A 27,139-nucleotide genomic window follows, 5' to 3' on the forward strand; every position below is an offset into this window, starting at 1 on the left:
GCTTAATTATAAAAATGTCTCTACATCATCAAGATGGGGGGCCTCTAAAAGTGTCTAAAGATGTCTCTAAACTCAAGCTGTGCAGACGGCAAACCGTACCCATTGCCACGCCCATCACCTAAGCCCATATTTTATCCAGAAAAAACCCTGCCATATATGCCAGCAAAAATAATATCCCCACTCAAATGTGCTCAGAGATTGTAAGAAAACCAGGAAGCTCAGGAAGGAAGGAAATACCAGTAATAACTGAAGGTCAAGGAGGATATTCAAGCTCTTGGGAATCCCCCTGAGCCCCTCAGAAGGGGTCTGGGCTTGGCTGAGGCCCCTTACCTGCGGAGTGAGTGGCCCGAGGCGCCCCCTAGTGTACTATCAGAGTAGGAGCTCTTCACCAGGTTGTGGATGGAGCTTCTCTCGGAGGCTGAGCCTCCCCATCTGGAGTCTCTAGTCAGGGCCTCCAAGCCCGGAGAGCAGGGGCTCCTCTGCTCCTCCACCAGAGTGGCATCACTCTTGTCTGAAGCAGCGCCTAAAGAGAGGGGAGAAACTCTTTAGAGCAGAGCGAGACACTTGCACTGGTAAGAAATGGTCAATAGATGGCATAATTTCAGGGGAAGTGATGATTTTATTTTGTGGTGAAAGTCTCACCCCTTTTCACAGAGCCCTTTGAGTGAGGTGAAGATACTGGAGTGGAGCTTGAGGAGTGATGGGATGGCAGGTCTACAGTCCTGGTGTCATAGGGGGACCTGCGACTCATCAACTCATCATAGTGACTGTTCCCACTGGTGATGCTGCAATGAGACGTCGAGATAAAAGATGGTTCAAGTCCCACATCATGTGCAACCACAAAAAGACTACGAAGACAACTTCAAAACTCCTTGCCAGGCTTCTTTGTCAGCCATGTGACATTAATGCCATCTTGTGGTTAATCCTGTCATTTTTACAGCTTTTTCAAATGATGTTTGTATTGCATGAGAGCAGCATTCAGATAGCAGCACCCTGTCATGTGACAATGGTAGAAACCCTCCTTACCTGCGTCCGTTGTATCCTTTCTTAGATTGGCTGCTGCCGCCGCTGCTGCAGGACGACACAAAGTCCTCCTCATACATTGGTGCCCCATCCACCGTGCTGGCTGCAGACAGGCCACAACGCACAGCAGGGGAACTCCGGTCTGCTCGCTCCTCTCCTCCAACTGCAGGGAGAAGCCAGAGGAACAGATTATTGGTTAAACGTTCGTTCCTCATTCAAAACTCTAAGGATACGGTTGGGTGTGTAAATGTGTTGGCTAACCTTTTGCGTGGTTGAGCAGGTGGTTCTTGGTGAAGATGTTGATGACACTATGAGGGCTTCCCTTGGCCAGTTCCTCCCATGGACCACGGCTGCTGTTCCGTTGCTGAGAGAGGGGGCTGAAGCCCGGGTACTTCTCTGCCTCTCTCTGGAAGTGGGAGATGGGCTGGAAGCCCTCCCGCTGGCCTGCACAGAAGTCCAGAGCCCCGAGACGCTCTGCCGGTTGTGGGACCCCCTTTATGTTGGTGCGGGGGCTCCCGTCTCCCTCCGACAGGCTGCCCTCGCTCAGCAGTGGGCCCTCGCTGATGGACTCACCGCTGGAGTCATGGGTGATGGCCCCTCCCTTCTCCTCATCTGGCTGCTTATGGGAGCTGAGGCCCGGGGCTGTCTGGGGCCTGCTGCCTGGAGCAGTGGTCCTGTCTCTCTGCTCTCTGAAGCTGTGCAGGTTGCCCACCCCTGGGAGAGCTCCGTTGTATGTGCTCTGGCCAGCACTCAGCAGCCTCTGGATCCTCATGGACAGCTCGTCAGCAGCATCAGCTCTCTCTCTGACCGGTGGGCTCACAGGCTTGGCCCAGCGGCCGTCGTCCGGAGGGGTCAGACCAGTCACTTCCATGTCCCTTGCACAGCTATAGTTGATACCTGCGCCGGCCAGTTTCCTCGCTTCACTCTCTACGCGAGTGGACAGGGACGCAGCGGTGGCTTTCAGGGCCTCAATGCGGTTCATCTTGGTGTTGTTGCCTGCTCCATTGAGAGTGGAGTGCTGGGGCCTGGCTGGGGGATTGGTTCCCCTCCCACCAGAGCTCCCTGCTGTTCCCAGGTCTAAGAGTGGGGAGAAGAGCTGGTCTGTGTGTGGAGCCAGAGCGGTGGAGGGTCTGACTGCAGGACTCAGGCGGTCTGGCTGCAGCCACGATGGAAGTCCCAAGCCCAGCTCATTCCTACAGGAAGAAGGGAGCGGAGGATTAGTATTCAAATATAATACAAGTGTATTCAAACAAAGCGCTCGGAAACACTGGAAATATTGTTTTATGGGTTCACAAAGTCCTTTAGTATATGGACTCAAAGCATTTTAGTACTCAGCAACATTGTCCATAGGCTATGTCAAAGGTTTACAAGGATTTAAGACAACTAAATATGCATGCAGCCATTAACATATGTGGCTTGTACAGTCTAACCATGAGCTTCTGAGAACAACCTGTGTTTTCACCATACAAGCAAAAACAATTCAGGGCCGAGGATCAAGTCAACAAAATTCCAAGAACTGCATAGCAACTCAAGAACTTATGAACAGTATGCAAATTACAGTTACATACCGTAATGTTTACCCCACGCAAGGACCAGACATACATTTACACAGTCATCTGATGTAACTGTTGAATCTAAAATAGCACTGGAAATTCCCTGTTTTAAGGTTAACCGAGCATACGCCACCATGTTCTGAAATGCTGCTAGGTGTGCCCATGGAAACAGAAAGTTTAGAAACAAACAATTCCTTATTGGCTCCGTTGCTTCACAATGAGGAAGTAATATGGTTCTGTGCTTTGTTTCGGGCCTCTACACTAGCCAGTGCTAGTGGAAAAGGTTACATATAATCTGTAATGTCCGTTTGTGTTTTTAGTGAGATGTGTGTGGGTTAACCTGGAGAGTGGAGGGGGCGGGGGCTCAGACAGAGACAGGTCACTGCTGGAGGAGGCACTCTGGGGTCTTTCCTGTCTCTTGTTCTCCTTGTCCGACTCCCCGGATGGCTGGTACAGGGACTTCTGCTACACACACCACAAATAACTCATAGCTAGTTTCACTCACCACATGAGAGGTATCATTTCCTACAGGCAAATAGACTACATGAAATATGAGCAATAGCATTGTATGTCCAGAGTTAAACTGAGGGTAATTCTACATGTCACTATTTCACATATTGGTCCCTTCACATAACAAGGGCAGCTATGAATTGATTTTGACACACCGGCCATACCATCCCCATTTTCACTAAAGCTTGCAATGCGAGTAAGGGGACAGTGAAGGCTTTATCCCCATTACAACTAAAGATGCCTTTACCTGGTAAATGACTGTGGTAGAGGCTGGCTGTGTCTGGGGAGGCAGAGGTTCCTCTCCAAGACCAGCCTGTTCCAGTAGTAGTTTGGTGTATGTCTCCTGCAGGCGTTTTTGTACTGGGTTCTCCGGTACTGCAGGGCCCTTATTGGCTACCCCCTCTCTCTGCTTCCTGTACAGCTCCTGCAGACGTTGGCTTTTCCTCTCCGCCTCCTCCCTCTGGGCCCTCCGCTCCTCCACCTGACGTCTCTTGCGCTCCTCCTGTTGCCGGGCGATGTACTGGCGCACTGAGTCAGCGTCGTAGTGCCTCTTCCTGGGCCCTGGTTCTGAGGGCTCTTGCTTGTTGCGCTTGGCGGGGCTGGCACTGCGGGAGCCCCATAAGGAAGAGCCACCAGTCGTCCATGCTGTGGTTCTGGCCCTGGACTCTGAACCCCTCCTGGGCTCCGCTGGACCTCGCTCCTCTGCTTTGCGCTTCAGCTGCAGGTCGTCCAGGATGCCCCGGATATCTGCAGAGAGGTTGTCTGTGTTGGTGGCCCTGTCATCGGCTGGGCCTGCAGACTGAGGGTTGGGGGTGGGCTGGGTGGTCCTGTCCCGGCTGCTGGGTCTGGACCGACGGTTCAGCTCCGGACGGTGGTCTGAATTTGACAGAGGAAGGGGTCCTGGAAAAGATTTGTAAAGACCACAAAGGGTACTGATTGGTGACTAATGTTATTGTTAATGGAAAGGAACGTGTTTGAGTGCATGATAAGGGGGAAAATATTGGTCGCTATTAGGGCTGTCAAAGTTGACATTTTTAACGGCGTTGTTTTTTTTACACATTTAATCACATCTCCATTTTTTCACAACGTTTTGAGCAATCATTTTTATAAGGAAAACTTCCAGAAAGTTCAACCATAAACACTTTCACAGGTGTTTCTTTAACTAACAGCAAACACTTAATTTGCACAGAAGTAGCAAGTTTGTTATGCTAAGGTTAGCTAGCATTGGCTGAATGACTCTAGATTCAACTCTGATTTTAAAATCAGACCAGGACACACATTCCATTTAGTAACTGTTTTTGTTGTAGTCCTCAGGTCAAAAGATTTTAGCAAATTATCCCAATTCTAGTAGTAGCAGCTAGTGACTAGTTCATGTTGATGAACATGGATAAGAAGTAGCCTTGGCTAGATCTAATAGCTGTATGATATTTTATGTGAACTCAGATGTGGCTTATCTGTTATTGTCTTAGAATAGTGGCAGTACAACCCTTTATGCCTCACTCCAATCCCCCCCTGTGTATTTGAGTCTAGCACAGGGACAACCACTGGAAACCAGACCGTGTTGAATTGTGCAGGCAGTCAGAAACAGCTAATCAATCTTAATTCATTCCGGTCACTGACAGCCAAAGTTTGTAGGGAGACTGCTTGTGTGCTGGAAGAGACGACAACCTCTTTATTTATTTATATTCCTTTAGCCATGCCGACTGTCTGTCACGGTGCACTGTAAGCCTTTTAACATGCAATCAACAATAAGAAACATGAACACCACATATCCTGTAACAATATCCACTACTAACACGATTGCTTTGTCACACGTTTTTTTTGTTTTACCAGACCACCAACTTCTGTCTGGTTTTTCATAGTGCTTACTTTGACTGTAGGTGTAGTGGAGGGGGATGAGAGAGATGGGGGAGGGGGAGGGGTGTAGGAGAGGTGGAACGAGGAGGGGGGTGGAGGAGATGGGAGGGGAGGGGAGAGGGTAGAGGAAAGGCCAAGTAGAGCAGAGAGGGGTGAGGGTAGTATGCAGGTCTCAAATCCCACCTGTCCTGGCCAGTCTGTCTGTGGGCTCTGGCCTTTGCTCTCGAGGCAGACGTGGAGCGGGACCCAGTACCATCTTCACCAGCTTCTGGCCCTCCCGCCATGACGTGGTGCTGATCACTGCAGCAACAGGGAACACACCAAGAAAACACACGGAAGGTCATAATCGGTGTAGAGTTCTGCAGTAATTACTTATGGCAGGATTGTTTCTCAGACAGCCAAGATTTACAACTTAAATCAATCACATAAAACCCTAATATTGTATTATTGAAGTGCAAGGATCTTCATGTCCCCAAAAGAGACACAAATACATGACTTCTCTCTCTACTATGAATCTCTTTAGAGCTCAATTCTTTTAGAGCTGCATCATGCATATTTTATGAGTTTGGCTCAATTATGCACCATCTGAAATCAAGTTAGAAAATATAAAGACCGGCAGCTGTTTCTGTTTGGTAAAGGATCTGAACTTGATCACAGATTTCTGAGGGCTATTTTTAGTGAGCGGACTGGGAGCAGAGGCCAGCAGCAGGGTAGAAGGGGAGGATAGCTGGATGACAGGATAAGACTAGGTTATACCACACTCATCTCACTTTCCACTGCACTGGGAAGAACACACAGAGACAGAGATAGACAGAGAGAGAGAGATAGATAGACAGAGAGAGACAGAGAGAGATAGACAGAGAGAGAGACAGAGAAAAAGAGACAGACAGAGAGAGACAGAGAGAGAAAAACAGAGAGATAGAGAGAAAGACAGAGAGAGGGAGAGGGAGACAGAGAGGCTGGTGTGAGCCCAGTACAGGGTGGCTGTTCTCAGCTGTCAGAGCTGGTATGGCGAGCCCAGCTGAACTGGGACGCATCTGCATTCCAGATAGTGTGCCTCTAAGCCGCTGCTTGCTTGCAATCAGCATGCGATACATTCTGGACATTTCTTTGAAGATAAGAGACTTAATGTTGGCACTCACACACGAACAGAGGCCTGTTGACTAGCACACAGTTAAGAGAGGCCTTCTGTGGTATGGGCCTGTCAAATGTATTCACTGTGATCCGCCTGCTCAGGTTCAGTGTGCATACTGCACAGTAACTGATTCACCAAAATAAATGTGATTTGTAGTCTCCTACTGAGGGGGATTCCCCTGTTTGTGAAAGACCCCTTGGCTTCACAATGTATTATCACCTAACCTACACACAATATTGGAGGAACTTTCACATCTTCTATTGAATGCATAGACCCAGGATGAGTAAGCACTACTGGGGGAGGGGGGAGAGAGAGAAAGGAGAGAGAAAGAAAGAGGAGAGAAAGAGTGAGCGAGAAAGAAGAAAAAATATCCAACCTGGCTTGGTCTTCGGGTCGGGAACAGAAGCCGATTTATGGACTTTTCTCACAGGCTTGGACGGCTTCCTCTCCTTAGCCTTCTCTGTGGGCCGCAGCTGGGGCTTGGTGCTATCTAAAATTGGGAGAAAGGAGATGACATGACAGTGTGAGCACCAAAGAGGGGAAATGAACAGAACTATCAAATTACAAAAAGCAGCAAAACAAAAAACCTCTGAATGGAAAACAAAGCCATTGAATAAGAAGCTGGTGGACTGTGTCAGTGTAAAGGAGGAAGCTGAGAGCTTTAGCTCCAAAACTTGGGCAGAAGCCCAGGAATCAGCAGAGAGCCAGGGAGGACAAAGAAAATAGAAACTTTGAGAGAGAGAAAATTCTTCAAACAGTCATACAAAACTTTGGGAAATGAGCCATGCTGCAATTGTGGCAAAATGCATGGAAAGTCTGCTGCAGCTAAAACCTCACATCAGTCATCAAGTATTCCTACATTTAAAAGAGAACACTCAGATTTCTTTGGTGGCGTATTTTTCTCAACACTATCCTTGTCTCAAAAAGGACTGTTGCATTATTTCTTAAAGGAAACAGTTGACTGGGATCGGTCAAATAGGTCTCAGTAATCCTGAAAGTACTGGAGCGTATCTAATGCCATCTAATTTCCAGGGCAGTTTGAAAAGGCAGAGCAGCATTTATGCACAGGAGCTTGAAACCGGACTGTGAGATACATTTATACAGTGCCTTGCAAAAGTATTCACCCCCCTTGGTGTTTTTCCTATTTTGTTGCATTACAACCTGTAATTTAAATGGATTTTTATTTGGATTTCATGTAATGGACATACACAAAATAGTCCAAATTAGTGAAGTGAAATGAAAAAAATAACTTGTTTCAAACAATTCTAAAAAATAAATAACGGAAAAGTGGTGCGTGCATATGTATTCACCCTCTTTGCTGTGAAGCCCCTAAATAAGATCTGGTGCAAACAATTACCTTCAGAAGTCACATAATTAGATAAATAAAGTCCACCTGTGTGCAATCTAAGTGTCACATGATCTCAGTATATATACACCTGTTCTGAAAGGCCCCAGAGTCTGCAACACCACTAAGCAAGGGGCACCACCAAGCAAGCGGCACCATGAAGACCAAGGAGCTCTCCAAACAGGTCAGGGACAAAGTTGTGGAGAAGTACAGATCAGGGTTGGGTTATAAAAAAATAACAGAAACTTTGAACATCCCACGGAGCACCATTAAATACATTATTAAAAAATGGAAAGAATATGGCACCACAACAAACCTGCCAAGAGAGGGCCACCCACCAAAACTCACGGACCAGGCAAGGAGGGCATTAATCAGAGGCAACAAAAGAGACCAAAGATAACCCTGAAGGAGCTGCAAAGCTCTACAGCGGAGATTGGAGTATCTGTCCATAGGACCACTTTAAGCCGTACAATCCACAGAGCTGGGCTTTACTGAACAGTGGCCAGAAAAAAGCCATTGCTTAAAGAAAAGAATAAGCAAACATGTTTGGTGTTCGCCAAAAGGCATGTGGGAGACTCCCCAAAAATATGGAAGCTGAGACTAAAATTGAGCTTTTTGGCCATCAAGGAAAACGCTATGTCTGGCGCAAACCCAACACCTCTCATCACCCCGAGAACACCATCCCCACAGTGAAGCATGGTGGTGGCAGTATCATGCTGTGAGGATGTTTTTCCATCGGCAGAGACTGGGAAACTGGTCAGAATTGAAGGAATGATGGATGGCGCTAAATACAGGGAAATTCTTGAGGGAAACCTGTTTCAGTCTTCCAGAGATTTGAGACTGGGACAGAGGTTCACCTTCCAGCAGGACAATGACCCTAAGCATAATGCTAAAGAAACACTCAAGTGGTTTAAGGGGAAACATTTAAATGTCTTGGAATGGCCTAGTTAAAGCCCAGACCTCAATCCAATTGAGAATCTGTGGTATGACTTAAAAATTGCTGTACATCAGCGGAACCCATCCAACTTGAAGGAGCTGGAGCAGTTTTGTCTTGAAGAATGGTCAAAAATCCCAGTGGCTAGATGTGCCAAGCTTATAGAGACATACCCCAAGAGACTTGCAGCTGTAATTGCTGCAAAAGGTGGCTCTACAAAGTATTGACATTGGGGGGGTGAATAGATATGCACGCTCAAGTTCAGTTTTTTGTCTTATTTCTTGTTTGTTTCACAATAAAAAATATTTTGCATCTTCAAAGTGGTAGGCATGTTGTGTAAATCAAATGATACAAACCCCCCAAAAATCCATTTTAATTCCAGGTTGTAAGGCAACAAAATAGGAAAAATGCCAAGGGGGGTGAATACTTTCGCAAGCCACTGTAGCCTATTATGAAACAGGACAAACGACTACACTGTCCATTTGATGCCTTTTTCCCTTTGATCTCAACAGCCCATTGATTCTATTGAGCGTTGGTGAGTTGGCAGTTCATCTCAACAGTCCATTGAGTCACTCCCTGCAACTCTGTATCAATACTCCCTGTTAACTACAGGGATTATTATGTAGCATATAATAGTGTGTTCTGTGATCTGACATCTACTACTTGGTGCCCACCTGAGAGCTGGCGAGACAGGTCTCTGTAGATCTCTCTGCTCAGGTTGTGGAACTCCTCCTCTCGCCACACTTTCCCATCAGGAGTGCGGATCTTTGTCTCACTTCTGCTGAAACCTGATATGGGACAAGTGATTGTGTTACATAAGATTTGGTTTGAAGGAATTATGTAATGCTATTTTACATCCAGTGTAACTGCATCTCTCCAGTGGGCCTTACCTTTGTATATAGGTGCCGGAGGTGCGGCTGCCACTTTGCGTACTTTAGCCGTGGGTACGGTGGTGGACTCCACAGCCCCAGTGATGCCCACTGGCTGCTCCAGGTACTCCAGCAGCCCGTCTCTCTCTGCAGCCTCCTCCAGGTGCTCCCTCTGCCTGCGGATCCTCTCCTTCAGCTTCTCCAGCTTGTCATCCGGCTGCCTTCGCCTTAAGTTCTCCAGCCGCTGGGAGGTCGAGCCAGGACTGGAGGACGCAGAGTTCTCTGCTGGGGGTGGGGCCGGGCCCTCCAGGGTGTGTGCTTTGGGCCTTTCCTCCGGGCCCTCCTCCCTGTTAGGGTCTCTGGCTGCAGCAGTGTGGCCTGGGGGCCGCAGGGCATCCAGCGCGGGACGGTCGTTGAGGTAACGCACCACAGTACTGTCCAGAGCAGACCAGTGTGTGCTGTCCAGGTCTCCGCGGGTCTGCTGGTCTCGGGTGTCACTCTGGTAGACCAGCTGGCTTAGACGGGAGTCTGGGGGAGGGGGGTTAGCCACCTCCGACTGCAGACTGTGGGCCTCCAGCTGGGAGGAGGTCAGGGGTGGTGGGGTCGCTTCCCTGGGGGGAGTAGGAGGATTAGAGCATGCTTAAGGAAACAAATAGGCTAGTTGCTATTTAGAAAAACTTCAGAAAACAGGCTACTCGAGTGGGAGGTGTCAAGTTCACATGGCTTTGAATGGCAGCCTTATGTGCAAATACTTACACATGTAGATGTGGCGGTTATTAGTCTAAAAGGGCTGTTTTGAAGTAGCCACTTAATGACCATGCTCTGACAGCAGGCCTTATAGGATTACAGTCAGGGACTGAAAACACAACCTTTTGTACTGTATTGTAGCACAACCTCAACTCAGTAGCAGCATACATTAGTAAATATGGTAGAAATACACTTCTGATTTTAAAAAAACATCTCATAACAATCTGAGTGTTTTAACAGTGCATACCTATAGGAGGCCAGAGGCTCCTTGAACTCCACACAGTTGTTCCTACGGACGTTGCTGTCCTGTGTGGTGTTCCTCAGGGGGCTGCGGGAGCTCTTGTCTGGGCTCCGACGACTCCTTGTGCTGGACTTGGAGGTTCCGCCTGCCTGAGCGCAGTCCTCTGTGCGCGGCCCATCTGAGTCAGGAGAGATAGGGTTAGATCCCTGCAAACCTTGCAATGCAAAATGAATTACACTTGCATCTGCAAAGTAATGATGATGCCTGCTGCTGCTGCCAAGTCCAGTTCGAAGAACCTTGTTCTGTAAATAGTAACCATAGCTTCCAAGGATTAGATATCCCATTGGGTGCCTCACCTCTGCGGCTGACTTTCCTGGTGGCGCCCCCAGAGCTTTTCTTTGTATCCATGACGGATTCCAGCAGAACCCCAGAGCCAGGAGCGGCCTCCAGGCGATTCTCAATGTGCCGCAACTGCAGGGAAAACAAGAGCGCCTGCCTCAGATACACAATGTAGAACAAAAACTCACTTCAGAGTCCAGACAGACATTACAAATACCACAGGCCATGTGTCATTGCATTAAGGGTGAGTCTCCTCAAAGAGAGAAACAGTGAAATCTTCAGACAACATTGTAAATATTGGTTTACTTACAGCAGCTTTGGTTTGATTCAGACTTTTCCATGCAGCTGACAGCTCTGAGTGGAGAAAGGCATTTTAGTGAAAAGAAACATGGGGCTAAAGAAAAAAGGCAACACAAAAAGGTAAACAAAGTCTTTGCAGCCCCATAGACACCACAGGAGGCTGCTGAGGGGAAAACGGCCCATAATAATGGCCAGAGTGGAGCAAATGGAATGGCATCGAACACCTGGAAACCATGTGTTTGATGAATTTGATACCACTCCACTCCAGTCCAGTCATTACCACGAGCCCGTTCTCCCCAATTAAGCTGCCACCAACCTCCTGTGATAGACACATTTGAGGTGACATGGAGGGGTATCCCAAGTCCTTATTACTTCAGTGTGCCAGACAGTAGGATGTTGCACTGATAGAAGAAGGATAATAATAGCATAAGAGACAATAAGAAGCTGACCTCTCCCGTTGTCCTGCCCAGTAGGCTGCACCGGGGCAGTCAGGTGTAGCTCACTCCGCTTGGAGCTCCACATCACACCTTCAATTAGAATAGTAGAGGACAGTAGTGAAGTAAGGAAATATACTTGATAACATTTCACCAAGACAATTATCTGATCAATAAATACAGTTCACTGAGTAGCTGTAAGTGAGAAAAAGGAACCGAATGTCAGCAGCAGTACTTTTATGCTGCCATATATCCAGGAAAACAGAGTACACAGAGAACAAACCGCCTGAGCAGAAACACTGAAGCCAAACACAACATTAAAGATACTGGCAGGCAGATAATCCAAGTGACTGGGACAAGCACCTCTATCTGCAGCGGGTCAAAACAGGATGAATTATACGTATGGATGCGTAGGAAATAGCACATTTGTCTTTCATGACAGACTGCTGATTCAAGAGCGGTTGCACTACCATTTAAAACCGGTTCTACAGCAAATTACTAACAAGGTTTCTGTATGACAAGACATGGACATACGCAAGAAAAACAAATGTCTATGGGTGTATTATGCATCAAAGTTGAGAGAAAAACAGTCTTTAAGTAGGGTGACAGAAGAATCAATATATGTCCCTCTCCCAGTGTTAAGATTTTGTTAAATGAACCAATAATGGTCCCTTTACCTAGATGTGTTCTTAGGGGGGAAATAGGGCATTCTGGCATCTCATATGTCACACTTCATGCATTACTCACATGTCATGACAGTTCACTCATAATAAACAACACATAACACTTCCTTGAAGGTGTTCAGTTCAGGCTAGCATGGATGACTATTGCAAACGCTATGGTTACATTTAAGATCTAGCCTACTCCCCATGTACTCACAGCTACCACTTTTTACAGTCTGGCTGCCAACTGAAAGTGACAGCCACAAATCAGTGTGTTCAATAAAATATGAGGTCTGCAACAACATGTACCGGAAAACACTGGAGACAAATTTGTTCACTACATACATAGCAAATGATCAGGCATTGTAGGCAAAAACAAAGACTTGAAATGCAGCAACTTTGTCATAAAAGTGTAACGATATAATAACTGGGCACGAAACTTTAGCTACAGTTTCAGTGTTTATACATTTGAAAAGCCATTATTCATCATTACTCTTATAAATCTGCAATAGTTTTCTTAAATGTTGTGTTATTCTAGCTAGCTACCTGTCTTGGCTGATATATACACATACAAATCTAATAGAAAAGCTGAGGTGAGGCTGCCAACACAAAAGTTAAATCAACTTAGGCTACCTTTTGTGAAGAATTATTCACAGAAACATGACTGTCCCGTATCACGACATCGGTCGCCTGCAAGTAGCTAGCTAACGTTAGTTGTCTAGATGAGAGACTGTGAAACTATCAAGAAAAGCTGACTCCTCAGTGAAGCTAGCTAACGTTCGTTTGCTGACTACATACAGTAGCTAGCTAGTTAGGTACCATTGTTAACCTTGTAGCTCGCTAACTAGAAGGCTAGCGTTAGTGTGGGGCTTAGTTTAAAGGCAATTTTGCACAACTTCAAAAAGATCCCAATCGTAGCTACATACCGGTAAGGGTGACGCTCCGATCTAGATGTCCATTGATACTAGTGATGGTAGCTAGCTAGCTAACTAATTTGTTGATGGTCAGAAAATCCAACTTTTCCAAAACCCCAGGCCGCTGCTACTGTAGCTAGCCTACTGTCAGTTGTTAGCAAACTAGCTTGTTAGCATCAACCAGATAACTTATTTCCAGAGGTCTGTCGCCTGTTATCAAAGCCTCAGTCTTGGAGAGTTTGGTTTTAGGCTTCTATTAATAATTAGCCACCCGCCTTTCAGGATGTCTTTTCCCGGGTTACAGTGTTGATATTCCCCGGCCGTTAATTTGACTGTCCGCCATTGACAAAATAACTACAGGAAACTGGTGCCGCGGAAACTCGCGGGAGGTGGAAAACGTGATTTCACGTGACTTCACAAAACTAGGCGGAACTAAGGGTGCGTTCGTAAATTCATTCTGGCTATCTACTGTGATTTCAGAGCACTCTCGTCTGAGTGGCCGTTGTCAGTAAACGTCGGCAAAGAAGCGTAATTACATTGTTGCCAGCAGCACAGTTACAGTCACCAACGCTCTGGATAACATGAAAACAGCCCTGCTAGGGAGAGTAAAATGGTCAGCGTGAGGTATTCCTCTCATTTGTACGTTAAAATGTATGCACACATGACTGTAAGTCGCTTTGGATAAAAGCGTCTGCTAAATGGCATATTATATTATATTTTTATATTATTTGTGTCTGGAAGTAGCTAGCAAGCTAGCCAACATTAGCCAGTTAGCTTGGGTGCTTTACTGCCATTATGAGGTCAGAACGCTCGGATCAACCCAACTCCTTGGCCGGAGCGTCCAGTGTGCGCTCTGAATTTAAGAATGGACAATCTGACAACGCTCCAGATTGAATTTACGAACACACCCTAAGAAACTCGGAAATGTCCTACTTGCTAACTCGTTGTAGAAAGATGTGCCGCGTTCACATCCTAAATATTTCAAAAACTAAAATCACTGTATTTGGGACAAATTATTCACTAAACTTCAACTAAATCTTGTAATGAATAATGTGGTAATTGAGCAAGTTGAGGAATCTAAACTGCTTGGAGTAATCCTGGATTGTAAACTCTCATGGTCAAAACATATTGATACAACAGTAGCTAGGATGGGGAGAAGTCTGTCCATAATAAAGTGTTGCTCTGCATTCTTAACAGCACCATCAACAAGGCAGGTCCTACAGGCCCTAGTTTTGACGCACCTGGACTACAGCATGGCTGGCCCTTGGATGTACACAGAGAACTAACATTAATAATATGCATGTCAATCTCTCCTGGCTCAAAGTGGAGGAGAGATTGACTTCATCACTACTTGTATTTGTGAAAGTATTGACATGTTGAATGCACCGAGCTGTCTGTTTGAACTACTGGTTCACAGCTCGGACACCCAAGACATGCCACCAGAGGTCTCTTCAAAGTCCCCAAGTCCAGAACAGACTATGGGAGGCAAACAGTACTACATAGAGACATGACTACATGGAACTCTATTCCACAACAAGTAACTCATGCAAGCAGTAAAATTTGATTTAAAAAACAGATAAAAATACACCTTATGGAACAGCGGGGACTGTGAAGCAACATAAATATAAGCACAGACACATGCATACAAACACACGATAACATACGCACTATACACACACATACACATATATTTGCCTTGGCAGCAGCTAATGGGGATCCATAATAAATACAAATACTGTTAGGCTATGGTTCAACCCAGCACTCAGAGAAACAAACACGACAAAGGGAGTGGAAGAAACAAAAATACTTTAATAAAAGTTCAAATTGTCTTAGTCCAAAAAAACAACTGAAGTAAAGGAACAGAGTGGGCTAGTCGGCTCCGGAGGAAGGAGAGGCTGAGGCAGGCAGGCAGGCAGGCAGGCAGGAAGGCAGGCAGGTTGGGAGGTATGTCTGAACTGAAGACAAAACAAACGACAGGTTAAGGAGAGTGGAGAGCCAGGCTGAAGACAAAGACAAAATAACTTTACTGGTGAGCCAAGTTACCGCTCTGGTAAGAACAACGATCTGGCGCCGGTGGAGAGCCATGCCCCGGAATTAGTAGTGCAGGTTGATGAGAGAATAGGATGCAGCTGCGTAGGCAGGAATCACTGGAAACAACCCGCAGCTGCACAGGAGAGGCAGATCCTGAGCACGCCCCCTGATCCACTCCAGACACACCCACATAAAGGGGACAAACACACATACAGATACAGACAGAGGGGACAAAACAAGGAGGAAGGGAAACAGAAAAGGGGAGAGACAAGCTGCCCACATAACAGTACCCCCCTCAATGGTCGCCACCTGGCGACCCACCAGGCCTGTCAGGGTTGCCGTGATGGAAGTCCGTGATCAGCTGAGGATCCAACACAAAACGCTTAGGGACCCAAGACCTCTCCTCTGGTCCATAACCTTCCCAATCGACTAGGTATTGGAGACCCCTACCCCGCCTCCGAGAGTCCAGGAGCCTACTGACGGTGTAGGCCGGATGGTCGTCAATGAGGCGAACAGGTGGAGGTGGATCAGCCGGCGGACACAAAAGGCTGGAGGACACAGGTTTCAGTTGGGAGACGTGGAAAGTAGGGTGTATCTTCATGGCTGAAGGCAACTTCAAACCGAACCGCAGCGGGGTTGATGATGGACTCCACCACAAACGGACCCAGGTACCGAGGAGACAGCTTGCGTGATTTGGTACGAAGAGGTACGTTCTTAGACGACAGCCAAACCTCTTGACCAGGATGAAACACAGGTGCGGGAGTCCTGCTCCTATCCGCTGTCATCTTGTTCCTGTCGGTGGTCCGAAGCTAACGCTTCGAGCGTCGCGCCACACTCTCTGGCAGCGGCGGAGGTTCTCCTGAACCGAAGGAACAGCCAATTCCTTCTCCTGAGCAGGAAACAGAGGGGGTTGATAACCCATGGTAACTTCGAAGGGTGAAAGACCAGTGGCAGAGGTGGTGAGGGAGTTGTGGGCGTACTCTATCCAAGGCAGATGTTTGGCCCAGGATGATGGATGTTGAGCAGCCACACAACGAAGGGTTGCTTCGAGGTCTTGATTGGCTCTTTCTGTTTGACCGTTGGTCTGGGGATGAAACCCTGAGGATAGACTAACGGAAGCACCCAAAGCAGAACAGAAAACCTTCCAAACCCGGGAAGTAAACTGTGGGCCTCTATCAGATACGATGTCCACAGGTATTCCATGGGGACGGAATACATGTTGGACTAGGAGGTCCGCTGTCTCACTGGCAGACGGTAATTTTGGTAATGCTATATAGTGAACAGATTTAGAGAATCTGTCCACAATGGTAAGTATAGTATCATTACCTTCAGACTTGGGTAGGCCGGTGACAAAATCCATGGCTATGTGGGACCAGGGACGGCTGGGAACTGGGAGGGTAGCAGCAGCCCCGAAGGGGACTGATGGGAGGCTTTGCCCCGAGCACAGGTTGAACAGGCTGCCACAAAAGCCCGAACGTCAGTTTCCATTGAAGGCCACCAAAAATGTCTCCTAAGCAGCGTCAACGTGCGTCTCATCCCAGGGTGACCAGCAAAACGGGAGGTGTGAATCCACTGCAACACCTGAGACCGGACCGTCTCGGGAACAAAGAGTAGGTTGGGAGGTCCATCACCCGGTCCCGGGTCCGTGGCAAGTGCAGTCTTCACAAGAGACTCGATCTCCCACTGTACTGCCGCCACGACGCATGAGGAAGGTAGGACTGCCTCAGGCTCGCTGGTCTCCGAAGGGTCAGCAAACTGGCGGGACAAAGCATCTGGTTTAACATTTCTTGACCCCGGTCTGTATGTAAGAATAAAGTTAAACCTACTAAAAAACAGGGCCCATCTGGCTTGGCGTGAGTTGAGTCTCTTAGTGGCTTGGATGTAAGCCAAGTTTTTGTGGTCTGTCCAGACCACAAACGGCAGTTCAGCTCCATCCAGCCAGTGCCGCCATTCTTCCAATGCTAGCTTGACCGCCAGCAGTTCTCGGTTTCCAACGTCGTAATTCCGTTCTGTGGGTGACAATTTCTTGGAGAAAAAAGCACAGGGGTGAAGCTTTTGGTCAGTGGGGGAGCGCTGGGAGAGGACTGCTCCCACACCTGAGTCCGACGCGTCCACCTCCACAACAAACTGTAGAGAGGTATTGGGGTGTATCAACACAGGGGAGGTGGAAAACAGTTCCTTCAAAACCCCTACCGCCTGCTCCGCCTCAGGGGACCACAGAAAAGGGACTTTAGGGGATGTGAGTCTAGTAAGGGGTGCCACCACTTTACTAAAACCCTTAAATGAACCTACGGTAGAAGTTAGCAAAGCCCAAAAATCGTTGAAGTTGCTTACGGGTGGTGGGTATGGGCCATTCCGTCACTGCCCGGATCTTCTCGGGGTCCGCCTTCACCTGCCCGCTCTCAATGATGAAACCAAGGAACGATGTAGACTGTTTGTGGAACTCACACTTCTCTGCTTTGACGTACAGCTTGTTCTCCAAGAGCCGTTGAAGGACTTGACGGACGTGTGACTCATGCTCCTCGGGTGACTTGGAAAAAACAAGAATATCATCCAGGTATACAAAGACAAAACGGTTCAAAAATCCCTAAGAACATCGTTCACCATGGCTTGGAAAACAGCAGGGGCGTTTGAGAGCCCAAAGGGCATGACCAAATACTCAAAATGTCCCAGTGGAGTGTTGAAAGCGGTTTTCCACTCATCTCCCTTTCGGATCCGGACAAGGTGATAAGCGTTCCTGAGGTCGAGCTTGGAGAAAACTGTGGCGCCATGCAGAGGTTCAAAAGCAGAGTTGATGAGTGGAAGGGGATACTTGTTTTTAACAGTTATGTTGTTTAAACCCCTGAAATCGATACAGGGGCGTAACGACTTGTCCTTCTTTTCCACGAAAAAGAAACCTGCACCCAAAGGAGACGACGAGGGACGGATTATGCCCGAGACCAGAGAATCACCAATGTACTGCTCCATTGCCTCTCTTTCCGGTCGGGACAGATTGTATAAGCGACTAGAGGGCAAGGGAGCACCAGGAAGCAGTTCAATAGGGCAATCATAAGGCCTATGTGGTGGTAGAGACAGAGCCTTGTCCTTACTGAAAACCTCCGCTAAGTCATGGTATTCTTTGGGGACAGATGACAGATCAAGAGGAGCTGAGGGATGAGTTGGGTTACACTTAGTGGGGGAACCGCTGACCTAAGGCACTCTGAATGGCAGTTAGTGCTCCAACTGAGAATGGTGTGACGTGTCCAATCAATTTGTGGGTTGTGAAGAGCCAACCAGGGGAAGCCAAGGATAAGGGGAGGTAGCTGAGCCAGACATAACTCTTAGCTGAATGCTTTCACAATGATTGCCAGAAATCACTAGGGAAACGGGGGTGGTTTGATGAGTTATCTCCGCGAGGAGGCGCCCATCAAGGGCTGTGACCCGAATGGGGGTAGGTAGTGGCTCCATGGGGATACGAGCTTGTGTAACGAACTGGTGGCTAATAAAGTTGTCTTCTGCACCTGAGTCTATGAGAGCTGAGAGTGGCAGGGAATGACTCTGGAAACGTAAGGTTACAGGTACTTGTAATCGGGGAATGATGGGTTCAGGATCTAACTCTGGGCTCGCAAGTAGACCCACCGTTACGAGCGAGCCTGGTCTTTTGGCCGCTTAGGGCATGTAGCCAGAATGTGTGTGGCGTCTCCACAGTACAGGCACTCACCCGCCTGGAGGCGCCGTTGCCGCTCTGCTGGAGGTAGTCGAGCTCGACCCTCTTGCATAGGTTCCTCCCTCTGTGCTCGGGATGGAATCAGGAACAAGAAGCTGCCGGCTCCGGGGAGGCGAGACTCGAGTGGTTGAAGGCTGGGGAACTCGTCCTCCTAGATGCGGCCGACCGCCTCTCTCCCGACGCCTCCCGCAACCGGTTGTCTAGCTTAATGGACAGGGAAACGAGAGAATGTAAATCATGTGGCTCGTCACGAGCAGCCAGTTCATCCTTAATAGCTTCATTCAAACCGTTTAGAAATGCTCCTTGAAGTGCCACATTGTTCCACTTGGAGTCTGCTGCCAAAGTCCAGAACTCAATAGAGTACTCAGCCACACTGTTAGAACCCTGCCTCAAATTAAAAAGTATCTTGGAGGAATTACCCACATGGTCAGGATGGTCAAAAACAGTCTTCAATTTAGCAGAAAAATCAGCGAAAGTCAATCCAGTCAAAGTTTGATTTGAGCATACAGACTCAGCCCAAACCAGAGCTCTCCCTCTTAACAGCCCCAGAACATAATGTACCTTAGAAGAATCAGTAGAAAACGACAGTGGTCTCTGCCGAAAAATCAAGTCACACTGAAGCAAAAATCCCCGGCACTTGTCCAATTCTCCATTGAACGGTTCAGGCGACGTGACAGGGGGTTCCCGATGGAACGAAGCCTGCATAATGTCAGAGGAAACAACTTGGGGTGCATCAAACTGAGGGACAGAGAGAGATGGAGAGCTGATAACAGACAATTTAGAGACTTGTGTAGTTAACTGAGTCACCTGGTTCAGCAGTTGATGATTATCTTCCAAAAGAGTCCGAATCAATTGGTCATGCTGTCCTAGCAACGTTCCTTGAGCCTGGATAGCTTGTTGGAAGCTGTCTTCGTTTGCCCCGTGCTGTTTCTCTGTTGGGTCCATGGCCAGATCGTTCTGTTAGGCTATGGTTCAACCCAGCACTCAGAGAAACAAACACGACAAAGGGAGTGGAAGAAACAAAAATACTTTAATAAAAGTTCAAATTGTCTTAGTCCAAAAAAACAACTGAAGTAAAGGAACAGAGTGGGCTAGTCGGCTCCGGAGGAAGGAGAGGCTGAGGCAGGCAGGCAGGCAGGCAGGCAGACCGGCAGGCAGGAAGGCAGGCAGGTTGGGAGGTATGTCTGAACTGAAGACAAAACAAACGACAGGTTAAGGAGAGTGGAGAGCCAGGCTGAAGACAAAGACAAAATAACTTTACTGGTGAGCCAAGTTACCGCTCTGGTAAGAACAACGATCTGGCGCCGGTGGAGAGCCATGCCCCGGAATTAGTAGTGCAGGTTGATGAGAGAATAGGATGCAGCTGCGTAGGCAGGAATCACTGGAAACAACCCGCAGCTGCACAGGAGAGGCAGATCCTGAGCACGCCCCCTGATCCACTCCAGACACACCCACATAAAGGGGACAAACACACATACAGATACAACAGACAGAGGGGACAAAACAAGGAGGAAGGGAAACAGAAAAGGGAGAGACAAGCTGCCCACATAACAAATACGTGCTAGTCGGACCTAGAAAACTAGGAAATGTCCGACTTGCTAACTCGCTGTAGAAATATGATCCAGAGTTTCCCACTTGACAAGTATCAGGATCAACCAACAGGAAGCACTACGCAAATAACTTACATTTATTTTAACTCGGAGATTCCGAGTTTCTGATAGTAAGTGAACATGGCAATAGACATATAGTGCATTCATGACAAGTCGGAATCTCGGAACCTCAGAGTTAAAATTGAACATAAGTTATTTGCATAGAGCTTCTTCCTATTGGTTGATTCTGATACTTTCAAGAGGGCAACTCGGAGCTGATATTTATACAAAGAGTTTCCAAGTCGGAAATGTCAGAGTTTCCTAGTTCTGACTAGAACTTGAACGCGGCATTATCTTTCTGAACCAGTTTCCAAGTCTGAAATTTCAGAGTTTCCTAGTTATCTCGAATGCACCAATATAGCGCTGCAGCCAAAGCCAGAGGGGCTTTGTCATAAAGTTCCATAAGGGGTCAAAAATGGCAGCCATCTTGGTCAGGGAGAAATCCAAAACCAGTTTAATTGGAATGAATAACTGTAGAGGCATAGGTGATGTATTTCCTGCTTTTACTTATGCAGGAAAATAAAAATAATGTAATATCAGGAATTGTGGCGTGGAATTATAGTCAACCTAAAATATTGACTATTAAAAGATTTTATACACATTTTCTGTATTAATAGCCTCTAAATATATGTAAACAGACCATCAATGTCTCAGATTTAGTTTTCTTGGAACGCTGTGAGTGATATTATATGACACAATATCAATACTTGTTGTCTCCAAAGCTTCCCACAGTTGTGTCAAATTGGCTGGATGTCCTTTGGGTGGTGGACCATTCAGGAAACTGTTGAGCATGAACAGCAGCGTTGCAGTTCTTGACACACTCAAACCGGTGTACCTGGCACCTACTACCATACCCTGTTCAAAGGCACTTAAATCTTTTGTCTTGCCCATTCACACTCTGAATGGCACACATACACAATCCATGTCTCAATTGTCTCAAGGCTTAAAAATCCTTCTTTAACCTGTCTCCTCCCCTTCATCTAAACTGACTGAAGTCGTTTAACATCATCAACTGATTTGAGTCAGCAGTGTATGGCTGTGGATTGACTGCATTGTTTGAATTAAATGTTGGCATATTGGCAGTTAATTTGAAAAATTTATGGAATCATTCCTCTAATACTGTCTGGTTAGTTAGCTAACAAACATACAGTGCAGATAAATTATTCAAATGCATTATTTTACACACAACATCTTATCACAGCATTGGCAAACCATGGGTGACCAACTCCCTGACCAACATTGCTGACCTGTAGCTCAGTTGGTAGAGCATGGCGCTTGCAATGCCAGGGTTGTGGGTTCATTGCCCACGGGGTGCCAGTGTCGTATCGGGTGAATGCTGGCAATTATTGCTGTCAATCAAGGAGTCCGCTTAGGCTGCACCGTGTTTAGAGGCTTTTATTAAAATCACGAGGTTACAGCATAAGTTACAGACCCGCGGAGTCTGGAGAAGCCCCGTCCCAAATTAATCTGAATGCTTCTGACTCTTCTTCGTTTTTCCCCCAGTATATATAAACTCCCCAAGATGTGGGTGGCTCCCTCTACTGTCCAATCCCCTGTCTACAACACACTTCCTGTCTGTTGTATGTGGCGTTACACTAAAACATTCCCTCTTGATACTAAAATCAACGTTCTTTCAGTTCCACTTAAAAACATTTAACAAAGGCATAATCCTAATACACGACATTTCCCCCCTTCGAGACTAAACAGTCTCGAAAACAAACAGAATAGGATTATGACAAGTGACAATTTATCTTATTGAGTATCTTTAACATTAAACCAAAAACATTATTCTCTAGAGTGTAAATACCTTTCTATGAAATATGAATAACTGTTTATGAAGTGTGAATACATTACTATGAAATATGAACAAATCTTTATGGAGTGTAAGAGCGAAAAACTGTCCGGCAGCCATCTTTCCAGATATCCATCCATCAATCAAGACAGTAAAATTCTCTCACGGTCCCTCTGCCCCAGGCAACCACCTAGATACTCCAGATAAACTCATAAACCATGTAAATGCATTTGAAACTATGATGCAATTAAATACACATGTAAGCCCCTGCAAACAAAATCCTATCCAAAAAATATCCACTCTAAGGCTGGTCAACCCATTGGACCCTACAGTGGACCTCTCCCTGCCTAGACTCCCTGTCCCTAAGCATTCACGAAATAAACAAAAACATCTAAGATCCCCACATGTATCCAATAACATCAAATATCATTCTACAAAAATTAATACGTAAGAGTATGACACAAATTATGTATTACACATGTCTATATTTCATTGCAGACACTGGAATGTAGTCCACTACACTTCATCTCCCCGTAGTCTCGACTTCATATGGATTGTTGATGATGGAATCGGAATCTCTCCACACCTTTCTTGTTTCATCTCCTCCAGTCATTGTCCTTTCATATTGTCCCTTCATATTGTCCTTGTTTGAGTATTTCAATCTCCACATGTTCCCCCAAATGCTTCTGGAAGAAAAGGAAAGACCAAACAGTATCTTTTGCAAAACAAACACTTTCAAATTAAACATCAATATCAACTAAGAATATAAAAATGATATATAAATGATGTATGAATCACATTAACCATTTCCCCCCTTTGATTCATAAAATCATACTAAAATCACCCTAATATTGAAAAAAATAATAATAATTGAAAAATGATCAAATTATCAAAAATGATATTTATCCATTCAGTTCCACTTGTCCATCTTCATCCAGATCAGGAACAGTCAACAACGGCATCTGAGTGTTGTCTCCAGGCATCACTCTCCAACCTATCTCAATATCATAGCTTTCTTAAAGGTCAGTAACAAATTACAACCATCACACACAGTGTTATCAAAGCTGCAACTAAAATCTGAACCATCACTGCCCCTACTGGGCCTACCTGATCTTGCAACCAAGTCTTCGCTGACTTCCGCTCCGAAAAAGTCCCCCCTTCTCCCTTAGATTTATACTTCAATGATAGGCTTGAAGACTATGACATGCCTCCATGTCTTTTTCATCCTATTTCCAACCCTAGATTTATCTGTGTCCGGTGGTACCCCTCTTATAATGGTAAAACCTCATATGGAAGCTTCAACGTTGACATGTAACAACATCCTGTCCATCAATAGGGTAAGAATATATACGCTTTATCACCACAAACCCTCCAAATATCTCTAAAATTCCCAATAGTCACATTGTCAGGCAAAAGCTAATCTTTTAACCATCAAAGTCCTGCTCTTCTTACTAACTGGTACATAAAAAGTTACATTATATTTGTCATCTCTAACCTTATGTTCATGCTTATCCAAAGTCATCATATAATCATCACAATCTGATATTCCCATGAACATACCCTTTACATCATATGTTTTATTAGAACAAAAACAATTTTTAGCCCTCACTGCTTTCACCTCAAATGCTCCAGGGTTTGCTGTTACCTGAGTTTCCTTCCCATCTAACAAATGCACACAAGTTAATTCACTTAACCCAATAACACCTAACCCTAGGCTTAAACAAATGTTTTGACAACGACATTATTTTATCGGTTACTGATTGTTGCTGATACCACAGTCATGACAAAGCATAAGATTGACACATACTTGATAGAGGTCGAGCGACCGTCTCTAACATGTTTGACTGGAATTCTCAACAGACATGGACCCTCAAGATTCCTCACTGATCTTACAGAATGAGCTGCTGGAACCTGCCCATCTATCTCTAATTTTCACAACAGAAGAATCAAACAACTCCATTTAGTTTCTCTCTTCCCTAACGAGCGGTACTGATCAGATACCTCTCCTTGTCTGTCATTAAAATCAAAGACCTCATCCTGTCCTCCATGATAGTATCCTTCACTATTTCAGATGAATCTATATTGTTCTCTACTACTATCTGCTCTCCTATTTTAACCCTATTCGTACTATCATTGACAGCACTCTCCAATTCGTACCATAAACCCCTGAGTCCTTCTTGCTACCCCCTTTAATTTCAGAAAAGTTGTTGTCGGTGTCATACTTCCTACATTTGCTATTGCCATCGTATCATTAATCCCTTCCAAAGTTACCATTAAAGTAGTTGATTTAGTTAATGTATTAACACTCTTAACTACTTCTAGTGCGAAAGTTCCCGATATCCTCTGTGTATTATCTACTGTTGGAGTGACTACTGTAATCTACTCCTCCTTTGGTGACTGCGGAAGCTTCAACAGACTTCAAATCTTCCATTATAAGCGTCACTTTACGAACTACATAGCCCTTTAACCAATAATTCTTAACCGGAACAAATTTTAATGCTTGCACTAGATAAGTACACATATATTCTCCCTGATCTTTCTCTGTAACATTACACAAAATGAATGAACAATCACTCATAACCCTTTTCCACTTCATATTGTTGTACAAACTATATCTCCTTTGATTAGGTGCAACAGCTTGCTTCTACTTCTGGTCCTGATAACAATACTTCTTCTCCATAATTATCTCTCCATGTGGGAGGAACGTCCCCATCCTAACCCTAATAAGTCTTTTTCCTCTAAAATTGGTGCTGGAGCCATTGGCTCCCTTATAATCAAATGCGATATATTTATGGCTTTAATAACTATCAATGTTGAAAGAGTTAAATTGCTTCTCACTGTTGTTTTAATAGACTGAAGTGTTAATGTCCTTAGTTACTTCATCTAGTTTCCCCAAAGCTTTGAACTCTTTGCTTGTACTTCCATCTATCACCACTAGTGTCAAATGACGTAAATGTAACTTACATTCACTCTCTCTTCCTACTCTAAACCCTAACTTTCAAACTTTTGATTATAAAAATACACCTATAATTACCTTGATCTCCCTGCTCTAAAGTGTCCTTCACCACTGTTCTCTCCTAACTTATTTTAATCTAATCTTTTCTCCTAACCTTTAAAAACCTTTTCCCACTGATTTATTCACAAAATCCCTTTACCACCACATTTTAGAATATGTGATTGGGAAAGTCCCCACCTGCTTCTGACTTCTTTACACACAGACTTGGCAAACGACTAAACACCTTTTAGCCTAGCCTGAAATCCCTTGGTGTAAGAATGTAACCCAGAATAACAGTCACCCCTTTTAACTTTATTTTCCAGACAGATTGTCTAATAGGCAGTCTAATAGATTATCATCCTTCCTATGATATTATCTTTTTAAGCAAATATGATTCCCAAAAACCCTACTTTTTAAAATCCTCTACCAGACAGCCGTTTAGTGTACATCTTATTGTACAATTCAATTTAAACAATGCATCTCTTCCCAACAATGCAATAGGTATATGTTCTAATATTAGTACCTTAAGAGTAATTAACTGTTTTACTACCTCAAATCCCTATCCTAATTAGTTAATTTTACATAGTGAGATGTTTAACCTCTTTTAGGCTCAACACAGATAAAAGCTTTTACACTATTCACTATCACTTCTCATAGTCCTCTGGTTTTACTTCAATTGTTAGATATTTTCTCTTCTTCTCTAATCGATGCTATCAGCTGACACCCCCCTTCGTATCTTCTAGGCTCTGGAATCCTTAGGGTTCACCTGGAGAACAGGTGATCTTGACTGGCCCCTGTATCTTCCTTAAAAATGTTCTCTGTTGTTTCCTCCTGACTTGTTGCACTCACAGGTAAAGTGACCAACCTGTCCATAATTATAACAGTCTTCTGAAAGTTGCTGGAAGTGTAGCTGAAATCTTCCTCCTCCTTCTAAGCCTTCTCGTCCTCTTCCTCTCCAATTCTGTGTCTGTCCAGAAACTGGCTGTGGATATGAAACACCTGGTACCCCCCTTGGCTGGTACAATTGCATTTGATATTGTTCAGTTGAAGCTGTAACAGTGATTGTTGATTTGGTTCACTCTGATTCTTCATAACCAAAGCTTCTCTTCTCCACCAGTTGTATGATTGAGTTTTCTGAGAGTTTCTTCGTCCTGTTCTTTCTTGCTGTTGACATATCAGGATTCTTCAAAAGCTTATATTCTAAGTTCTGTCCTCAAAATATCATCTTCCATCATCTTCTTACTTTTCTTCAGCTGCTTGGCCTCAATGTATTCTTCTTCTCCTCCAATTCTTGGGATTATTTTCTCAGCAGGTTTTCTCCTTCTGTATCTTCATCCTCATCTTTCCGAACCTCATTCTTCTCTTAGTTTCCAGACATCTCGGTTTTTCTTCCTTCTGGAGTTTTGGATTCATCTTTCTGGTCGTTTCTGCTTGTCCTCTATCTATTATTCGTTCATCTTCATCTCTGATGCAATAATCACCCTGCTGGATGATCCCTGGAAGCTGAGGATAAACATCCCTAAGCTCTACTTCCTTCTCATAAGGTGGGTGTCTTTTTGCTGAATCCGTATGTGAGAAAGGTGTACTAACTTCTGCCATTAGTTTTTCTGTCGCCTTTTCTTCCTTTAGCATTTTCTCTATACCTTTATCTTATCGCTGGAATCTTTTATCAGTTTTTGTTTGAGAATGAAGGGCAACTTTTGCTTCATTTGCCGGATAACCTAACACCACTTTAGTTAAAGGATTACTATTTTTTCCCTATATCAACCGGTGTAATCATCTTCATAGCCTTGATGTCGTTTTTCCCCATTGTAACAACCCTTTTATATTCCTTTATCGTGAATTATTTTATTTTAACCTGTATAGCCTATGGCTTCCCCTCTTTAATTATTAATATAAACTAAACAATAAAAATATGAATATGAAAAAATTCAATTAAAATTTCTATTAAAAACCATTTCTAATTAAAATAAAAAATCAATTAAAAAATCAATTAAAAATTATGAATAATTAAAACCAATTTTTATTTCTATATCCTATCTTACCCATTTATCAATTAGTGGCTATCTTACCACAACCCATCAAATGCAAGTAAATGTAAGT

At 45.1% G+C, this 27,139-nt stretch overlaps 1 protein-coding gene across 2 annotated transcripts in view; it reads right to left on the reverse strand.

The window, feature by feature from the left end:
• Positions 1-13,196, reverse strand: part of cep350 (centrosomal protein 350) — a 37,680-nt gene extending 24,484 nt beyond the window's left edge. For both annotated transcript variants that reach the window (XM_045205492.1, XM_045205491.1), the window contains exons 1-15: positions 12,876-13,196; positions 11,303-11,380; positions 10,864-10,907; positions 10,571-10,685; positions 10,221-10,392; positions 9,248-9,837; positions 9,032-9,145; positions 6,455-6,568; positions 5,127-5,243; positions 3,334-3,986; positions 2,917-3,041; positions 1,285-2,216; positions 1,027-1,186; positions 643-785; positions 331-523 (exon numbers count right to left, since the gene is read on the reverse strand). In XM_045205492.1, the coding sequence (XP_045061427.1) occupies positions 331-523; positions 643-785; positions 1,027-1,186; positions 1,285-2,216; positions 2,917-3,041; positions 3,334-3,986; positions 5,127-5,243; positions 6,455-6,568; positions 9,032-9,145; positions 9,248-9,837; positions 10,221-10,392; positions 10,571-10,685; positions 10,864-10,907; positions 11,303-11,375 (3,545 nt within the window). In that variant the 5' untranslated portion in view covers positions 11,376-11,380; positions 12,876-13,196. The remainder of the gene's footprint in view (positions 1-330; positions 524-642; positions 786-1,026; positions 1,187-1,284; positions 2,217-2,916; positions 3,042-3,333; positions 3,987-5,126; positions 5,244-6,454; positions 6,569-9,031; positions 9,146-9,247; positions 9,838-10,220; positions 10,393-10,570; positions 10,686-10,863; positions 10,908-11,302; positions 11,381-12,875) is intronic.
• Positions 13,197-27,139: the final 13,943 nt, after the last annotated feature.

Source organism: Coregonus clupeaformis, chromosome 20 (genome assembly GCF_020615455.1).
Source record: "Coregonus clupeaformis isolate EN_2021a chromosome 20, ASM2061545v1, whole genome shotgun sequence".
Lineage (NCBI taxonomy): Eukaryota > Metazoa > Chordata > Actinopteri > Salmoniformes > Salmonidae > Coregonus > Coregonus clupeaformis.